A 21,557-nucleotide genomic window follows, 5' to 3' on the forward strand; every position below is an offset into this window, starting at 1 on the left:
CTACAGCAAAGTGTTTACTAAAGCATTCTATGAATGTCATAACATAAAAAATTAGAAAGAATAAATGACCAAATCATATTGTCCTAAAAAAATGTTGCAACATGCATTCAAAAGGTTTTATGAATGTATAAGAAACAAACCAATAAAAAACCATCACCGGGAAACAAAAGTCTTCACACTTAAAACCAAGATGTTTAAATAGCATAATGAAAAATAAAAAGTAGTCTCTGATCATGTAAATCCAAATTGGAGAACCCTTCCAAATTAATCACGAAACCTTAAGTCACCCATTTTTTTTCCAACTTTACCTTTAACAATTCTTTTCCTGGACCATCTGGAGATATCTTTGGAGTTTTTGACGATGATAATTTTTCATTAGACTCCATATCAAAAACTTGTTGAAGATCTCGCTTTAAAACTGGTGTTGTGGTTGAAATCTTCATTGGACTTGTTGCCGAGTTTTTGTCCAAAGTTGAAGGAGTTATGTTATCATCCATAGCAGAAATTGCATCCTAAAAAAACATTTATGTAAAATTGTTTTTTAAAATGAAGTACTATTTTATATTATATTTCGATACTTTAACATGTATCATACCTTTAAAGTCTTGTTGTCTTGAGATTCAGAATCAGCTGAATTAAAATCTAATGACTGTGAATTATCTGCCTGTATACATAAATAAGTAGCAAAATAAATTATTTATTAAATACTACATGGTTAGGTAAATAACATAAAACAAACAATTAGTAATGGATTTACCTGGGAACAGGTAAATCTATCTTCCAGTTGTTCAATTAAACTCTCATCATCAGTAACTCTAGAAATACCATATTGGTTGGTTTTTTTGGACACATTGAATCTGGTAGAAGAAATTTTAAAAGCAAATTTCAACCCTTTCAATGCATTCATCTCCACTGCATATAAATCAACATTGTCTCCATTCTGCACTTATGAAACATTATCAAACATTCTGGTTAAAGTGAAAACAAATACAAAATTTACAACATTTTATATAATTAAGGAAACGACCTTGGATGCTGCGTTAAAAAACTCTTTGGCTGATTTCTTCAACAAATACCTTCCTTCTCTTTCAAAGACAGTTAAGGTGATTGTGCTAGTGTTATCTTGCACACGGATCGGGATCTTAAATCTAGGAAAATAAAAAATTATATTAAAATATATTTGGTATTAGATAGTTTTTAAAGATTCTTATGGAAAGTACAAACCTTGAAACTACAGATGTTTTAGTTTTTGTGCAATGTTCGTTATGACATTCATAAGATTTAGTTGTTCCATCTACTTCATCATTGATAGGGACTGCTTTGCTACTGCAGTTGGTACACGCTTGATAAAACCATTTTTCATTTTGTAATATTCCTTTTATAGTACCCACAATAATGAATGTACATATCTGGATAAAAAAGTAACTTATTTAAAATAATATGGATAGCAAAAAAAGTATATTAATTAATATACCATCACATATACCTCCACGGGTTCCCAAACTTCAGAAATAGTCTTCAGCTTATTTTTAACCACGAAATCATCATATTCAGAAACTTGGTTAGAAGGAATAAGTGAAAAAGTATGTGAAGAGGAATCAGGACGATCATCCCCATCTAACCTGTTTTTTTTTCATACAACTCATAAAATATTACTTACATAAAGTGTAATGATAAAAACAACACTATATAACATAAATAACCTTCTCTTGAAAACAGTAATCTCATCTATGTCAGAGTTAATGAACAATCTTGAGGATGTATAGTAGGTGTTGACATTGGGACGATCTATAAAAAAATATAAATATTATTTAAATTCAACTGACGATCTATAAAAAATGTATAAATATTGTTTAAATTATTATCAGATTGTATTTTTTTGAGAAAATCAAAATACCTCTCCAAACATTAATTTGTGCAAACTGAAGTATAAAAATGATTTGAAGATTGTTTGGATTGTCTTGTATATACTCTTGCATCTGGTACGCATAATCACCCCACAAAACCAAACACAGTTCCAAACCACTGAGAAGGCAACAATTAGTAAGTTAATTATACATAAACATAATATTTTTTAAACATAAAATATAAACATATTGAAAAACATACTTTTCATTTTGGATATGGATGTTCATCTTGTGTTTGGACTTATCACTTCTTTCTCTCCCCATTTCCCCAATAGCAACAACCAATCCAATAACATCTACAAAATAAGAAAAATACAAATGAAGTGGTGTTGAGAATATGGAAAGCTAATATCATATATAAAAAATAAATTTCAAAAAGTTTAAATATAATTAAGTTAAAAATATAATAAATAAACATACTGAGTGACAAATTTTGAGGATGAACCATTGACAGTACAGATTGAAAATCAACAAAAGAAAAACCAAATCTAGGCCCGCTAAATTCGGTACATTCTTTAACAACGGTTTCCTGCACAAATGCGAGTTTCTGATCTTGGGGAGTTAGCCTAAAAGTATCATGCTTCAGAGCTGCAAAGCTTGGACATGTTATGTAATATGACTTCCCATCTTTCAAAACATTTTTGAATCGATAGAGAAATTTTTTAGGGACAGATGCTTGTATTTTGCTCCCCTAAAAAACAACAATATATTATAAGAATTAAACAGTAAATGAAATTCAATATGTATATTTAACACATACGTAAAGATATATATAACATACTTGTTCATCGACCAAGATTAATTCAATAGACCATATTTCATGCTTGTTGTAGAAAGACATCTGCTTCCAAAAGTTTATGACACGAACCTTCAGACTCAAATCATCCCTTATTACATCCAAATCAGCTATTAAAGTGATATTTGTTGCACACATATCCCTGCAAATATCAAAATTCATTGTATAAGTTTGATGCAAAATAAATGGTAACTACAAGAGAGTATTAGTGAAATCATCTTTAACAGTATATATGTACTGTTTTTGAAAGACATGTAATTTCTCCCTAGATCTGATTCATCATTTTTTTATTGAACAAGTTCATCATTGAATAAAAAATAAAAAAATTATAATCATAAACAAAGGAATAAAAACAGAAAAGAGAGCATTGTACAGGGATTGTATGGTGGATGATATTTGAGTAAAGTATGATGTTATATTATGATAAGAAAAGTATGATGCTATATTATGATAATTAGACTTTAACAAAATATGAATTATCAAGTAAAATAGAATAAAAACATATGTACGGATAGCATGGTACTTCTGGAAATAATTTTTAAAAGTATAAATTATGAAAAACATTCTACGATATTTGGAATAAAAACACAAACAATGCTATATTAAAAACAGAAAATAGAAATGACTAAACACAATAGATGCGAAAAGGGCAAAATGATAAATTTGAATAAAAAAGAAATAAAATAAAAACTTTAACAAAATATTAATTTTTGAGTAAAATAGAATAAAAAACAGATGAATAAATAGCATGGTACTTCTAAAAAGTTATTTTAAATGGATAAAAATATAAAAATTATAATCATAAACAAAGGAATAAAAACAGAAAGGAGAGCATTGTACAGGGATTGTATGGTGGAGGATATTTGAGTAAAGTATGATGCTATATTATGATAAGAAAAGTATGATGCTATATAATGATAATTAGACTTTAACAAAATATGAATTATCAAGTAAAATAGAATAAAAAACATATGTACGGATAGCATGGTAAGTTTTTGCAGCAAATGATCCACCCTTATAGAAAAGAAGGTTAAAAAAGTAAGTTTTATTTTATAATAGTTTTATATATACAAAATATGATGCTATATTATGATAATTAGACCTTAATATTTTCAGAAAATTTGAGTAAAATAGATCCCTGTTCAAAAGAATTGAAATATAAAATAGGATCCATACTTTCAATGATGTGTAATTTTACCATCAATCAAAAATAGATGTCTAAATAGTTGGGTAATATTCTGAAAAGTTATTTTAAACAAATCATATTTATGAAAACCTTTTACAGGATGAATAAAAACATAAGCAAATGATTAAAAATAGAAAATATGGACGACTAAACAGAATATATGTGAAACTGCTTCTTGACTTTATATTACAATCATACATAAACACATAGAAACCTAGACATCAAAATTAATCATAACTAACAGACATTAAAAAAGTATCAAATCATGTATAGAGATTAATCGAAGAACAAACAACATACTTATATAAGACCCTATGTATTCAAATGATGAATGAGAAACATACAAATAATTTGGTTGACTGTAAATTAATGATAGAGAAACACACAGATGAATAAAAACATAGAAATATAGATATGGTACTTCTGGAAACTTATTTTAAATGGATAATTTATGAAAAAACTTATAGCAGATGAATAAAAACATAAAAACTTAATCAAAATATGAATATTTGAGTAAGAATATTAGAGTAGATAACCATGTTCCAAACATTAAAGTATGTACATTTGTTTGTTGACTAATAAAACGATATAAATGGGTTGCAATCGAAATAAAGCACAAACCTTTTGTTATTATCGTCGACTGACTTTAGTTTTGCCTGTTCCTTGGAATTCATCAGTAATCAGAGAGACGGTCGTCAAAGTTGTTTGAAATATAATAGTATGTGCAAGTAAAACCGATTATAGGAACTGATATATGCCTATGCATTTATTTTTAACCTGATTTTTAGGGATTTTTTACGGTATATTTGAATTGGAAGATTGGAAGATAATTGATCAGCATTAATTTCGGCTCCTCAATTTAAGGGATACAGGATATTGAATTCTTCAATCTTCAATTCAAGGGATTATGACGAAATGTGTATATGGGCGGGAATTTTTTTTGTGAATTGCTTGATATAATGCCACGTGGCAGAGTCCTAGTCTAAGAGTTGGACAAGTGGATTTTAGGAGAGGTTTTTATTAGGATTAGATATATATATATATATATATATATATATATATATATATATATATATATATATATATAGGTAAAATTTTAAATGAAAACCACTAAAAATTAAGAACTCTAAGAACAACTTATTATTAAGACTATTTTTCTTATTTCATAAAACCTGATGCATTACTCTCGTTGTTTTACAAAAACAAAAGGAATTATATCATCTACTTCAACCAGCTGTGATAAATACCACCACCACTACTGCTGACGGTCCAGTTCCGCTACCATGGCTGCTCCACCACCGCCACGACGCCCACTGCCGCCACCATCGTTGACAGCGGCTCCACTTCCTCTACCTCCCTTCCTCTCTCGCAACTTCCGATCACCTGCGAGAACACATACATCTGTCGCACAAACTTCAGATCTGGAAGCGCCTCTTTCAGATCTAGATCTGTTGTCACTGCCTCTTCTCGATCATTACTCCGATTCGCCGCTAACGACCTCAATCTACCACCAACAACTCGGCCTCCTTCAGTTCCGTTCTATCTCTAAATCGCAAAAATGTTTCAGATATGGAGAGAGAGTATTACCGCCAATGTTAAACCACCTCCACCACCTCCAACGTCAAACAACCACCTAACAGAGCACTAGAAAGCTTATTTGATATGCTTTGCCGGAACACTAGATCTGATGGAGAATGAAGTTATCTGTTGCCTCCAGATTACCGAACACCTCCAGATCTGCTTTTTTTGTCAGCCAATCTCCTCTGGATCTACGATTTCATGTTGATCGCCATCGACGTCACTTTACCGACATCACTCTACTACCGCTATTGTCGATGTCATACCACCACCGTTGATGCCCTACCATAGGTGTTTGTGGATTTGAAGCTAGGAAGCACTCTCAGATCTGGAAACAAGAGTTTTGAATATGTTTGATGATATGCTAATGAAAAAAGGTATGTTTTAAGTTGTGAATGATGTAAATGTGTTATTTCAGGTTAGATTTGGTGTTTATATGTATGGTGTATCTGTATCTATTTGGTGATGGTGTATACATAAAAAAAATTCTGCAAAAAAAAGATGCACACAAGGTGCTTGATGAAATACCTCAATGAAACTAGATAAATTATTAAGTTGTAAATTTAGTTGTGAATGTTACTGGTGAAGTTTTTTTTAGAGTTAAACAATGAATAAATTGTTAATATAACGTCTCTTTGTATATTTGTTCAGATCTTCTGTTTTATGGTGATTATGGATATGATGTATATGGTGAACACAACGTGTTTGATGAAATGCTTCAACAAAATTCGGTAAGTTATTAAACTGTGAATATGTGTTTTTTATATATTAATTTGTGAATATATAAGTTATTAAACTGTGATTATATATTTTTTTTCACTAAATTGTGAGTTAGTGTTTGGAATATTGAATTAAGTTGTGAATTAATGTCTCAAATATTGAACTAAACTGTGAATTCTGATTTTTTTATATCTAGATCATATTTTTTTTTGATTCACTAAATTGTATATGTTTTTCTTTTTATGTTTGTTCTGAAATATAAGATAATTTATGTATACTGTGAATGATTTGTTTAATACAGTAACATATGAGATTATACTTGTAAATGAGCTATAAATGTATAGTATTAAACTGTGAATTTTGTGTATTAAGTTGTAAATTTTATGCACAACTTAATATAATAAATTCACAATTTAATACATAGAAATGTCTGCATATATGAATGTATAAATGTAATTTTTAAGTTGATAATATTGATGTAAATAAATAATTTTACGTATTAAACTGTGAATTGATTATATTAAGTTGTAAATTGATTGTACTATGTTGTGAGCTTGTTATGAATTTTGTGTTTGCTTCTGAAATATGATAAGAAATAATCATTACACACATATATGATTTTTTCTAAATTTAAATAGATTATACAAAAACTTAAATTAAGAATATTGTGTAAATTTAACTTTGAAAAAAAACACTAACCTTCATATCTGAAAGTATAAATGTAAGTTTTAAGTTAAGAATATGACATTTCATTGTATTAAATTGTTAATTTAATATATTAAGCTGTGAATTTTATGTATTAAACGGTAATTGTTTATATTAACTTGTGAACTGATATATGAAAGTGTAAATGTAAGTTTTAAGTTAAGAATATGACATTTCAGTATATTATTTTGTTAATTTAATATATTAAGTTGTGAGTTTTATGTATTAAACGGTAATTTATTATATTAACTTGTGAACTGACTGCAACTTACTATGATTTTTTTTTTTATAAATTTTGTGTTAAAATATAAATGATTTATGAATGAACTTTGGTATTAATGTTAGAATATATTTATTTTTTGTATTGTATAAGTACGTAAGAATGCATTAGTTTTTTTAATTGTTTTGTATTAAATTCAATATGGGTGAATTAATAGGTTTATTAAATTATGAATGTAGTATTTACCCTCTCATTGCATGACTTTATATGCAGATCTGATTTTCAAGAAAAGATGGTTGCAATGTTGGCATAGGTGGTTGGTGGCAGCGTGTACTGGTGGTAGAGTTTGGGTTTGACTTCTTAGATTTATGAATTAGTGTAAAATAGATTGCATTAAGTTGTGAATTTTTTCTATTAAACTGTAAATGAACTGTATAAATTTTCATTTTACATAAATTTTGGGTTAAAAATATAAAACGATTGTATGAATGAAAATATTAGACTAAAAAAATACGATTTTTCCCTTTTCTTAACAAACATACAAAAATTAAGATTTTAACATATGTAGTAATATTCACAATACATATTACTTATTAAATGTGAGTTCGTAGGGTTCTTAATCTTTTGTGGTTCTCATTTGAACCACTCCCTATATATATATATATATATATATATATATATATATATATATATATATATATATATATATATATATATATATATATATATATATATATATATATATATATATATATATATATATATATATAACCATTGAGGCATGTGCCCCTTAATCTCTTTTTAAATCTGTCCCTAAACATGAGTATACCTTACGTGACAGAGATGTGTATGTGATTAATTATTAGTTTATGAAAAACTCTAATTTGATAAAAACTAGTTGTGAGACTCATGTATTACATGAGTTAATTTAAAAAAAAATAAAAGTTAAATATAAAGGTCAAAATATTTGAGAACTTTGAATTTATAAGAAAATAAGAAAAATAATGAATTATTATAATGAAAATGTTTTTTATCTTTTAAATTTAAACAAATAATTTAAATAAACAAACAAAAGAAACTAATTAGCTTTAATTTTAGGAATTTTACAATTAAAAGGTAAGTTGATTAATGAAATTGATATCTATTTATTACTACATTTATTGTAATTATTAGATTAAAATACTATGTGAAATTTAATAAAATAGAAAAACTCATAAAATGACATGTGAAAAAAAATTAATTCAAAAAACCACAAAATGACATTTGGAAATTGAATGAGAGTATGACAAGTGGCAAAAAAAAACATTCATTTATTAGAGTAGATTGTGAGACCCATGTATTATATGAGTTAATTTAAAAAAATAAAAGTTAAATATAAAGGTCAAAATATTTGAGAAATTTGAGTTTATAAGAAAATAAGAAAAATAATGAATTATTATGATGAAAATGTTTTTTATCTTTTAAATTTTAACAAATAGTTTAAATAAATAAATAAAAGTAATTAATGCGCTTTAATTTGGAATTTTGAAATTAACAGGTAAGTTGATTAATGAAATTTATATCCATTTATTACTACATTTATTGCAATTATTAGATTAAAATATTATGGGGGATTTAATAAAATAAAAAAACTCATAAAATGAAATGTGGAAAAAAATTAATTCAAAAAACCAGAAAATGACATTTGGCAAATTGAATTAGATTATAACAAATGACAAAAAAACATTTATTTATTAGAGTAGATATTAGACTTTAAAAAAAAAACCTGAAACGAAAAATCTAATCTAATTTAAATTAATTTTAATTTAATTTATTTTTTAAGACAAAAATTCAACCTTCTGCTTCAATCTTCTACTTAAAAAAAAAAAATAAATAAATAAAAATACAATGTTTAGTGCGGCCAAGTTAGAATCTCTTTTATATTTTACTTATTCACAGAATCATTTCTTTGAAGAAGATTAAAAAATCAAGGAATATTGGTATGCATTCATAATGTCATACATAACTAATTATTTTGTGTCTTCACAAAATAATGAAAGATTAAATCACATAAATGACAAAAATGACATATATAATGTGTTGCACCCAAGTAATCTATTTTGGAAAGTTGGATTTTGCGATTTGTGAAATATGATAAAAATAGTGCTTACAATTTGATTTTTTATGATAATGTCATGTAAAATCTTCACAAAATAGTACTCCCGAATTATTTAGAGCGCACTATTTTTCCAAACAATTTTGGGAACCAAACGACATAAAGTGAACTAAATATATTTGAAAAACCTGAATTAGATAGTTTGGTATAATTTTATATGGAGGTTATTTCGTATGATAAAAACATTTCGCAAAAAGATTTGTGGATTTACAAAGATATCAAAACACACGTTCACCAGCAACGAGCGGAGCCCTTCAGATCCAATATCCAACAACTTTCTAATACTTGTACCAAAAATTCAACAAGATTTATGCATAATTACATGATATATTTAAATAATCAACTCAATACATACACAAACCGTACAAAATATTACAATTAGAACTAAATAAGGGTATTACTAAACCCAAATAAACACTCTCCTTGTACAATTATAACAAAAAATCATTTATAGAGGTAAATTATTTCAGCTCATGACTTCTATCCCAAGAGGACTCGTGTCTTCTACACACATCATGTCTTATCATTTTGTACTAATGAATACATGTGCTTAAGAATATATGTCATTAAGATAGTACGAAATGCAAAAAAAAAAAAAAAAAAAAAAAATCTAGTGAGATACATAAGTTTTGATGTATTATTCAAATAATTTGTCAAACATGTTTACTTTTAACATTTCGATGCATTTATGCATTGTAAATGCACTACATAATATCCAAGAACTCACAATGTTGAATCAAAATTCTGAATCACTTTTCCTCATTTCATAATGAGAAGAACAAATTAGCTCATTTATACACATCACGGGTTCCCTTGGGTTATTCTTCTAAGTGCATTTCAGTGTCTAGTGGGTTGGTCCCCAACTCGATGGTTCTTGTAACATCCCGATGTTAGGTACTTCTAAATTCATCTCTATAATTTCATTTCATGTCAATTGGTCAAGTGGTAGCATTTTTGGGCAAAATTGAGGCTTAGACACGGCGTGTTGGAGGCACCAACACGGCGTGTCTGAATATTAAAAGGCACGGGTTTTATTTGGGCAACACGGCGTGTTGACCGCTGAAAATGAAACCCTAATATTATGTGTTTTTCTCCATATTTAAAGGAATGTGGAGGCTAGGGTTTGTTCACTGTCATCCTCAAACATATACCACGAATCAGAGTCGCGGCCGCCTTGCGGCTGAGAGCATCGGCCACCACATTGACCTTCCTCGGGTGGTACAGGATCTCACAATCATAATCCTTCACCACATCCAACCAACGACGCTGCCTCATATTCAGGTTTGGCTGATCCATGGAATACCTCAGGCTCTTGTAGTCCGTGTAATAGTACAATAAACTCAATAGAGGTAATGCTGCCAAATCTTGAGGGCGAAAACCACAGCCCCTAGCTCTAAATCATGCGTCGGATAATTCGCCTCATGAGACTTCAGCTGCCTCGAAGCGTATGCGATCACACGACTCCACGGCATCAAAACTGCACCCAAACCCATGATCGATGCATCACAATAGACCACAAAATCATCGACACCCTCTGGCAAGGTCTAAATCGGCGCCTCACACAGCCGCTGTCTAAGAGTCTCGAAAGCTATCTACTGCTCAGGCCCCCAGCGAAATGTCACCGACTTCTTGGTCAGTCGGGTCAATGGAACAACAATTTTAGAGAAATCCTGGATGAATCTCCGATAATAACCAGCCAAACCAAGAAAACTCCGAATCTCAGATGGAGACCTCGGAACCTCCCACTACATCACGGCCTCGACCTTGGCCGGATCGACCAGAATACCCTTCTGATTGACAACGTGCCCTAGGAACTGCACCTCGCACTTGGAGAACTTTGCAAAAAGTTTCTCCCTCCTCAATGTCTCAAGTACCTCCCTCAAGTGCTCCTCATGCTGCTCCTGCGTCTTGGAATAGACCAAAATATCATCAATAAAGACTATCACAGACCTATCCAACATTGGTCTGCACACGCGGTTCATGAGATCCATGAACACGCTAGGAGCATTGGTGAGCCCAAATAGCATCACCACGAACTCATAATGGCCATAGCGAGTCCAGAAAGCTGTCTTCTGCACATCCTCGCCCCTGGCTCGTATCTGATGATAACCGAATCGCAGATCAATCTTGGAGAACCAAGATGCACCCTGAAGCTAGTCGAAAAGATGATCAATCCTCGGGAGGGGATAACGATTCTTCATCGTTACCTTATTCAACTCCTGGTAGTCGATACACATCCGATGGGATCCGTCCTTCTTCTTCACAAACTGAGTTGGGGCTCCCAAGGCGAACTACTCGGTCTGATGAATCCTTAGTCTAACAGCTCCTGCGGCTATGTAGACAACTCCTGCATCTCGGGAGAAGCCAACCGATACGGTGCTTTTGCTATCGGAGCTGCACCTGGAATCAAATCAATCCTGAACTCCACTTGCCTCTCTGGAGGTACCCCAGGCAAATCCTCCGGGAACACATCCAGATACTCACGCACAATCGACACATCATCCACGATCGCCTAAGCCTTATCCAGGGTATCCATGACATAGGCGACGAAACCCGCACAACCCTGATAAAGGTAGCGTCTGGCCCTCGCTGCAGAACACATAACCGGCCCACGTTGCGGTCTCTCACCCTGAATCACCAACTCTCCCCCACTTGGGGTCCGAACCCGAACCAACTACTGCTCACAGTCAATCACTGCCCCATTAGGGCTCAACCAGTCCATGCCCACGATAACCTTGTTCCCACGCAAAGGAATGGGAACCAGATTCACCGGATATTGCTCGCTGAACAACAGAAGGGTACACCCTCGATGAACCCTCACAACCCGCATAGACCTATCATCAACAATCTCTACATCAAGAGGAAGATCTAGCTCCCCTGGAGCTCCAACAAATATCTTGCTAAGCACAAGAGATACAAAAGACCGGGTAGCCCCCGAATCAAATAATACCAAGGCAGAGATATCGTTCACGAGGAACGATCCTAAAATAAAACACATAAACATAAGCAACAGTTCGATATAAATAAAGAGATAAGGAGAAGATACATACCCATCACAACGTCAGGAGCTGCATGCGCCTCCTCCGTCGTCAGCTGGAACGCCCTGCTCTTCGCCGCTGGCGTATCTGCCCGGCCCTGACGGCCGTCAGTAATCTGCAATGTCGTAGGAGCAGGTGTTGACACCGGTCCTGCTGCACCTAAAATCAGACATTGGGCCCTCTTGTGGCCCCTCTGATTGAACTAAAAGCAAATCAGTTCAGATACTGGGGTGACGGTGGTGGTAGCAGTACAATCCCTACTGACATGACCAGTTCGGCCGCACTTGAAGTAGCCAGAACCATCCACCTTGCACGTTCCCTCGTTCGATCTGCCGCACTTGCCACAGCGGCCTCGGCCCTGATGGCCCTTCACTTTTGGATGAACCACCTTGGGCCTCTTGTTCGAACTCTCAACACTGGTCACAGAATATGGGTTCCTCTTCTTTTCCATCTCTAGATAAATCTCCCTCTGTCTAGCCCTCGCTATCATGTCTTCCAGCGTATTGCAGCTAGATTGGCTAACAAACTGCCGAATGTCGCTCCTAAGCATCTCGTGGTACCGGACCTTCTTCATCTTCTCATCCGCCACATACTACGGAACCAGAAGTGTCCTCTCCCTGAATATAGTAGTGATCTCAGTCACCGTCTCAGTAGTCTGACAGAGATCCTGAAACTCTCGTGCCAACTGTTGCACCTCGATCACCGGTGCAATCTCGGGTCGGAACCTGGTCGACAAATCACTCCAGGTCATCGAATCAATAGCATCACCTCCTACAACATGCCCTACCTCCTCCCACCAATCACGAGCCCTGTCCTTCAGGAGGAAGGAAGCTAATATGACCTTGTCCTCCTCGGGACAAGGTGTACGGAAGACGTTGGCAACATCTGCCAACCACCTGCTGGTCACAATGGGGTCCCTAGCCCCATGATAGTTTGGCGCTCCACCTGCCCGAAACTCCCTAAAAGTCAGAGAGCGCGTCCCGATCAAAGCCACAATCTCAGCACGAAAGGCGCTCAAATTCTCATCAAGAATCTCCAAAATACCCTCCTTGACCGTGCCAAAGATCACAATAGTCTGATCAAGGATGCTACGCGTAATCTCAGAAGAAGATGAACTCCCTCGTCTAGTCATCAAGCTGCCTGACTCCAAAACCTGAGCATGAACCCTCCCCGAAACCGGAACTGCCCACTGGCCTTCCTCGCAATACCACCATATTGAAAATAGACCATACCATCAAAATAAGCATCAAAGCGCATATCGGGAAAATCATAACTACACAAGCTTCCTGGCTTCATTACATCCCTCCTTGAATCGAGTACAGATCCTCTGCTTCCAATAGTACGGGCCCATACTACCTTCCACATCTATCCATACTTTCCTCAAGAAGTGCCTTCACTCAGCCAAGTTACTATATAACCAACAGATCCTCGCAGCTAGGGCTCCCAACACTAAATCTCATCCTAGGTTTTCCTAGGGCAAACTCCACACCACTATCTGCCATCATCCGCAGAAGGAACTCATGCTAACCTTCTCTAACTAGCTCACGAATACAATTACATATTACAAGGACTAGATAATTCTTCGAATGTGAGGTCTCTCCTTACAACGGTTGGACTCAAACAAGAGCTGCGCAATAGAGCTAAACCTAACCTTCTGAAATATTTAGTTTCCAAAATATGTAACTTAGCATATTCGCTTACTAACTAGCTGAGATTAGCAAGAACTCCTAAAAGCACAAAGCAAGCAGCATTCGAGCATCAAGTAATCAGAACTGAGCATAATCTAATCAGGACATCCTATCACTGACTGATCAGTACTAGCATTCAAATCTATAAGCTCATATAACAGGCATACAAAGGCATCTCTCCTAGATCCTTAGCCCTAATCTATCATGCGCTTCACAATTTCAAAATTCATATCATATATAAACATGTATGGGTATATTGGGATAACTTACTTGAGCTCGGTTGATTGCACGCACCACACCCTTTCCTCTTTTAGAAATCCTTTTGATAAAATGTTTTTCTTTGGATAATTTCTAACAAGTCCTTAGTTTGAGTTCAGACACACCCGAGAGTGTGCCCGGATCCCTCAAACCAAGGCTCTGATACCAACTTGTAACATCCAAAAATATGGTCCCAAATTTTTTAATTTAATAATAAATAAATAGTATTTTTCCCATAACATCCAAACATTCGAATAAAACCAATGTATCAATTTGTCATAAATCAGAGTAAAACATCATAGCGGAATCTCAATGGTGTGTGCAATGCAGTCATCCCGAGCTCTTCCCTTTACAACTGGAAGTACCTGAAACATAAACTAAAAACCGTAAGCACAAAGCCTAGTGAGTTCGCCCAAAATACCGCATACTATACATATCATGCAATAATGAGATACGGGCCCCGCCCACACTCATATAATCATGAGATACGGGCCCCGCCCACACACGAATAACGGGCCCCGCCCAATGAGATACGAGCCCCGCCCACACTCGGATGATAGTGAGATACGGGCCCCGCCCACACTCGGATCGAAATAAGATATGGGCCGCATCCACACTCATATAACGGGCCCCGCCCAATAAACATACATATACAAGCATATACAAGTATCACACAGACAACAAGTATAATAACATGATCAAACAAGGGTCGGCCTTGGTGCCTTAGACCCACTGAACCTGGTGAGGAAACTCACCTCGAATGCAGAAAGGTAGCTGGATGGATCCCGACTCTGAATATCGACTGTACTCAACCTCTAAACATAAAAGATTTCCTTAAGTTCAACACAAAATGCCCAAAAGCCCCTTATAGGTCAAACTTGGTCAAAGACTAAAGTCAAAGTCAAAGACAACAATCCGAGTTGACCCAACTCGCCGAGTTCATCCATAAACTCGCCGAGTTTATCCATTAGTTTGCAAAGTCAGGAAAAAACCGATCCAACTCGTCGAGTTCCTCCGTAAACTCGTCGAGTTCGCCAGAAATCCAACATCTTAATCCATTAAGCCGTTCTTAACGAAACTAAGAGCTTCATGAATCAGATCTTAACTGGAATGGCCTCAAGAAGGGTAAAGTTTCCAACTTTACCCCTAAGAACCACCAAAATGGGTTCAAAACCCAAACCCTAGGCTTAAAAGAGTAAGGACTTAATCATTAAGCACTAAATCACCAAAGGCATAACCCCAAACTGAAGATCTGGCCCTATAAGTTGAAATACCACATAAAGTTTCCAACTTTAACTTCAAGTATACTTATATGATGACTCATTAAACTTTGTGACCAAGACAACTTCAACACGTCGAGTTAACTCATTAAACTTTGTGACCAAGACAACTTCAACTCGACGATTCCTCCAGGAAAAATGCAATAATGGGAAATAAAATCATACCAGAAACCAGGCGTTACAATAGAATTGCCTGATTATATGATGCATGATAGCCTAGCGTTTTTCTTATATGGGATTGACATCATTACTGTAGTTGCTTAGTGTATGCATCATGGTTATACATAACTAAGATTCTATAGCATGATAATATTTGGTTTGGCCTTATTTCATGTTCTTGTTTGATGAGGGGCTTAGGGTAGGATCAGTTATACAAATGTCTATAGGGTCCAACGTTATGTATGATTAGCATACACGAGTGCTGCAGGGTTGGTGGAAGTTTCATGGATGAGTTATGTGGGGTCAACCGGCCAGTTCCGAGATGATTATCCTTTCCTCTATGGTGTGAGGATTGAGTGTATGATTATGCTATTGTGTATTGTTAGGGTTGTTGCGATGATCCTCTGAGACAAATATGGGTAGGTGTGGAAGGTAGTATGGGCCTGTACTACTGGAAGCACAGAACCCGTACGTGTAACAGGGAAGTCACAACCCCTAGGGCTTTCTTGGGAGTTGGTTTCCCTTATGTGATTTGCGTGTTATGTGATATCCCCTGGTTTATTTTCATTATGGTGACGACGAGGCGAGTTGAGACTGGGTCTGGATCGAGATCAGGAGCTGGCAGTCAGGACTCAGGGTGGGTCAGCTGCGTTGGATGACAGGATTAGGGAGATTCTCCGTGAGGAGGTTGTGGATATTGTCCGGGATCGGATACCGGAGTTTTTTGGGTCTATTAAGACCGCGATGATGGAGTTCTTTGATGACAGATACACAGTGATATTTGCATATTTAGCCATATATTTAGTATAAATTTTTATCAATTATTAGCTAATTATTTGCATATTATGGACAAAAGGTACTTATTATTGTTCAAATTATATTTTCAGCCAAAAAAAAAGAAGCTCGGAAGCTAAAGGAAGCAGGAGACATGAATGGAAGCTCGGAAATGGGAGAAAGAAGAAAAAGGCTTAATTCTGAAGCTACTCGGCGAGTAGGGTCGTCTACTCGATGAGTAGACACGAAGGTTCGCGAAGAAATACGAGAAGTCCTTGCCGCATACGGATTCAAAAAAGGGACTCGTCGAGTCAGTTATCTACTCGACGAGTAGCCCCTGTTTTGAGAAAACTATAAAAAGACTTCACAAACCTGAATTGAGGACTCTCTGGCTTTTTGGAGAACGTACTTGGCGACTAAGGAACTTGCTGGAGATCAGAAGAACGTGTGAAGAACCCTAATCCTTCATTCTCAAGAGATTAAGGCACTTTAGGTTTAATTTTCCACTTTACCTTGAATAGAATTATGTTAGGTTTAATTGAATTCGTTTTTAAGCTTTCATACACTGAAATCATGAACTAATTTTGTTAGTTTCTGTTTGGGGAAGACAAATTTGCTCCTATGGTTTAATTTACTCTTTTTGATTAATTGTTAGTTGGTGATATTGTTAAATTAAGCTTGTTAAAGACCCTTATGCATTAACTATAACTATTTTCTGTTAATTGCTAAGTGATTAAGCTGCATGAACATCTCTTAATTGCTTATCTCATATAATTTATGTGAACACAATACTATATGCCTAGGAATAATGAACATGAAACTAGGATTAATTAGAGAATGGGTAAATTAATGTGTGAGCTTGTATGATACACCATCAACAAGAGGTTAATTGAATCACCAAACTTAATTAGCTAGCTACAAGTCTTATTTAACCCGAATAATCAACCTAGGAAATCTATTAGTTTAATCAACTGGCCATTGTTTGAATTGGTATGTTTTCTAAGGATTAGTAATAGCGAATGCGAATCTAATCACTAGAGTCAGTAACCAATAACAATTAATCTATTATATCATCATAAAAATTAACCATAGGAGTAAATAAGTTGAACTTAAACAGAAACCCTTTTTGATCATTGAATTTAGTTTGTTTTTACGTGTTTTCAGCTTTTAATTGAGTAGTTAAGTTTTAGTTAAGTTTCTAGTATTGTAAAACTAGAGAAACCCCTATTTTCTATTACTTGTTTTTAGTTAATTCTAGTTTTTAGTTTTAATTTTCCGTTCCCTGAGTTCGATACCCTATTTATTTAACTACACCACAATTGACAGGTCCACTGCCTTTGTGTGTCAATTTTATAATTAAAAGTAGGATTAAAACTAGTTGAATTTACACACATCAAGTTTTTGGCGCCGTTGCCAGAGAACGGTTAAAAAATTAGCACTAATTTCTAGTTTTATCGATCCTCTGTGTGAGATTTATCTTGCACAAAGTTATTTTTAGGTAATTTAGTTATTAGGTTTAGTTTTAATAGTTTTCTGTTTTAGAAATTTAATTTAAAATTTTTTTATGTTTCTGCCTTGAACTCGCCGAGTGCAGTCGAAGTTACTCGGCGAGTCCATCGCAGTTTTGCACTTTTTATTTTTATTTTCTTTGTGTTCTTTTTACGCGTTTTTCTTACTTTGGTTGCAGTTGTTACATGACCCGAGGATCCAATACGTCTTTGGTTCCTCCACTTGAAGACCCGGAGTCCGCTTTAAGGAAGAACAAAGGAAAAGCCATTGGAGAATCCGCTTCTTCAAAGAACTCACCTTTGAAGAATCTCAAATCCGTTTTTAGCAAGAAGAAAAGCAACAAATCAGGAGCATCCAGCACCTCTTCCTTGGCAAACGAAGACCCAATCAAGGAAGACATAGCGAACGAATCCGAAAGGGAAGAAAGCGAATTCGGAGAAGGTAGCGATATAGAAGGTGACTTTGACAACACCATGGCGAACATCGATGAAGTTCCCATGGGCGAATGGAAGAAGAGGATATGGGATGATACCGGTCCGGGACTTGTGCAACCCGCAATTCCCGCGACTGCCACTTTTGAGCTTAAGGGTCACATTCTTGCTCAACTCAAGGAGATCCCCTTCTATGGAAAAGACCACGAAGATGCCTATAAACACTTGGATGAAGTCAATGATGTAGCTGATTATTTTAATGTTCCAAATGTGCCTCGCGAAACCCAACTGCTTCGTATGCTTCCAGTTACAATCAAAGGTGCTGCAAAGGATTGGCTCAAGTCACTCCCTCCCGGATCCATCACTACATGGGCTAAGATGAAGAAAGAATTTATTAACCAGTTTTGCCCACCTTCGAAAATAGCCAAGTTGAAGAAAGCTATTGCCAACTTTGAACAACAACCTGGAGAGTCCCTTTATGAGGCATGGGAGAGATACAAAAGTCTACTAAGGAATTGCCCACATCATGATCTTAATAGCCAGCAAGAAGTCTCCATTTTCTATGATGGAGTCAATGTAACAACTAGGCAGCTCCTTGACTCGCAAGGACCCCTCACAAAGAAGGCACCCCCGGTGATCAAAGAACTAATTGAAGAATTCTCTAAGCATTCTAGAGAATACCACAATCCAAGGAATGATATGACCAAGGGATCGGCTTATGCAGCTTCTGAAGATTTGTCGGCAGTTATGGCAATGTTGAAAACCATGGATAGGAGGATGGATAAGATGGATCAAACAATCCATGCTATTCGGGTAGGATGTGAGAATTGCAATGGGCCTCATCTAACTAGAGATTGTGATTTGGACGAGAACGGGAATAAGAAAGTGCAAGTATGCTATTCTAGTGGTGATAGATTTGATGACGATTGGCGAAAACCTAAGAAAGAATGGCTCCCTTATGATGAGTACAAGAAAGCGAGGGAGGAGAAATTTAGACAAAAGGCAAGGGGTTTTTACCAAAAGGAGGAGCCGGTACAAGAAAAGAAACCAAATCTAGAAGAAATGCTCACTAAATTTGTAGCTGCATCCGAAAAAAGACATAATGACCACGATGCTGCAATACAAGATACAAGAACAATATTAAGGAATCAGCAAGCATCTATTCACAACATTGAGAAGCAGCTGGGGCAACTTGCCCAATAAATGAATCAAAGAGCACCGGGAGAACTTCCTAGTAACACCGAAAACAATCCAAAAGGCGCACATATAAACATTGTCACAACTAGGAGTGGGAAGATTATAACCCCTCTGGCCCCTATTCAGAACGAAGACCCGAAGCTAGTACAAGAGAAGGAGGCAGGAGGGCAGAACCAAAATCAGACCCAGCTGAACACAGACCCTACTCGCCGAGTCCACGAAATGGACTCGACGAGTCCGACATCTGATTAGAAAAATGCACCTCCTGTTAAGCCATATCAGCCTCCACTGCCATATGCAGCCCGAGCTAGACAAGAGAAGAATGAAGAAGACTACCAGAAGTTTCTAGAACACATAAAGGCTCTTCAAATTAATTTACCATTCATAGAAGCGGTTGCTCAAATGCCAAAATACGCCAAATTTCTCAAGGATCTTCTAACTAATAGAAGGAAGATGGAAGAAGTGAAGAAGGTGGTCCTAAACGAGAACTGTTCAGCTGCTATGTTGAACAAACTTCCTAAGAAGAAAGGAGATCCGGGAAGTTTAACATTGCCATGCCAATTTGGAAACTTGGCCACCATTTACGCACTAGCTAATTCAGGGGCAAGTGTAAATCTCATGCCTTACTCGTTTTTCAAAAAGTTAGATCTCCCCGAGCCAAGACCCATTCCTATGGCAATCCACCTCGCAAACAAAACGGTTACATTTCCTAGAGGAATTTGTGAAGATCTTTTGGTGAAGGTGGACAAGTTCGTGTTCCCCGCGGACTTTATAGTTCTAGACATGGAAGCGGATCCCCAAGTCCCGATCATATTAGGAAGACCTTTTCTTAATACGGCAAGTGCTATCGTCAACATGCGAGATTCTAAACTTACCCTTCGGGTAGGAGATGAATCAGTCACATTTGGAGTTGATCAAGCCATGAAGCATGCAAGGAGTAGTGATGACACGACATTTTCAATCGACATGTTGGAAGAAATGTTGGAAGACTAGAAAGAAGAAAAACCAAGCAAGTCCACCGTTTCATTTGAAGAAGAGTTTGATGCTGAAAGGGACCTGATGGAGTTAGAAAGACTGCTCGAGGAAGCTGAGTATGACGATCTGATCAGAAGTGCAGAAAGACCGACTCGCCGAGTAGCCTCGATCGACTCGGCGAGTCCATTCGAAGAAACTCGAACAGTCGCGAATATTACACCATACTCGACGAGTCCCTTTACTGGACTCGACGTGTTCAGCATTCAGAACGCAAAAACTGAGCTCAAGGCACTACCAGATCACTTGGAGTACGCATTTCTTGAAGATGGACAGCAAAAACCTGTAATTATTGCTGCCGATTTGGCCGAACATGAGAAGGAGAGCCTTGTGAGTGTACTGAAGAAGAGACAAGGTGCTATAGCATGGAAGATAACCGACATAAAGGTCATTAGTCCGGCCTATTGTTCCCACAAAATCAACTTAGAAGATGGATCAAAAGCTGTAGTACAACGCCAAAGAAGACTCAACCCGAATATGCAAAAAGTGGTGAAAAAGGAGGTGGTGAAATTACTAGATGCCAGAATCATTTATTCAATCTCCGATAGTCCATGGGTGAGTCCGGTCCAAGTGGTTCCGAAGAACGGAGGCATGACGGTAGTGGCTAATGAAAACAACGAATTAATTCCAACAAGGACAGTAACCGGGTGGCGAGTTTGCATCGACTATAGGAAGCTAAATGAGGCCACATGCAAGGATCACTTTCCATTACCTTTTATCGATCAAATGCTTGAGAGGCTTTCCGGTCATCTTTATTATTGTTTTCTCGATGGGTTTTCGGGGTACTTTCAAATTCCAATCGACCCACAAGACCAAGAGAAGACCACTTTTACATGCCCGAGTGGAACATTTGCATATAGACGCATGCCTTTTGGGTTATGCAATGCACCAGCTACTTTCCAAAGGTGCATGATGGCTATCTTT

The 21,557-nt window shown here is 35.7% G+C and overlaps 2 protein-coding genes and 1 non-coding gene across 3 annotated transcripts; 1 reads left to right on the forward strand and 2 right to left on the reverse strand.

Annotated features, from left to right (window-relative positions):
* LOC145164349 (replication protein A 70 kDa DNA-binding subunit B-like) lies at positions 1–5,290 on the reverse strand. The gene is made up of 13 exons (XM_079083069.1): positions 5,172–5,290; positions 2,689–2,845; positions 2,365–2,598; positions 2,110–2,252; positions 1,898–2,025; positions 1,704–1,788; positions 1,487–1,622; positions 1,225–1,409; positions 1,028–1,148; positions 758–940; positions 596–664; positions 309–512; positions 1–27 (listed from the first exon to the last, which is right to left on the reverse strand). Exons 1-13 carry the CDS (start codon positions 5,288–5,290, stop codon positions 1–3), a joined length of 1,791 nt encoding a protein of 596 aa, XP_078939195.1.
* A 13,540-nt stretch (positions 5,291–18,830) lies between these two features.
* Positions 18,831–18,937, reverse strand: LOC145168002 (small nucleolar RNA R71). The gene has a single exon (XR_013741598.1). It is a non-coding gene; the product is annotated as a small nucleolar RNA R71 (small nucleolar RNA).
* A 1,066-nt stretch (positions 18,938–20,003) lies between these two features.
* Positions 20,004–20,594, forward strand: LOC145164350 (uncharacterized). The gene has a single exon (XM_079083070.1). It carries the CDS (start codon positions 20,004–20,006, stop codon positions 20,592–20,594), a length of 591 nt encoding a protein of 196 aa, XP_078939196.1.
* The last annotated feature ends 963 nt before the right edge of the window (positions 20,595–21,557 follow it).

The sequence above is a fragment of the Lactuca virosa genome, chromosome 3 (assembly GCF_052849685.1).
Source record: "Lactuca virosa cultivar CGN04683 chromosome 3, Lactuca_virosa_CGN04683_v6, whole genome shotgun sequence".
In the NCBI taxonomy this organism is placed as follows: Eukaryota; Viridiplantae; Streptophyta; class Magnoliopsida; order Asterales; family Asteraceae; genus Lactuca; species Lactuca virosa.

Excerpts from the sequence above, each read along its gene's own strand:
- LOC145164350 (XM_079083070.1), top strand. The coding sequence starts at position 20,004 with ATGCCAAAATACGCCAAATTTCTCAAGGATCTTCTAACTAATAGAAGG.
- LOC145164349 (XM_079083069.1), bottom strand. The coding sequence starts at position 5,290 with ATGTATGTGTTCTCGCAGGTGATCGGAAGTTGCGAGAGAGGAAGGGAG. Across the intron at positions 2,253-2,364 it reads CTTTTGTTGATTTTCAATCT|CTTTCCATATTCTCAACACC; the intron begins GTACTGTCAATG and ends ATATGATATTAG. Across the intron at positions 665-757 it reads ATAGATTTACCTGTTCCCAG|GCAGATAATTCACAGTCATT; the intron begins GTAAATCCATTA and ends TTATGTATACAG.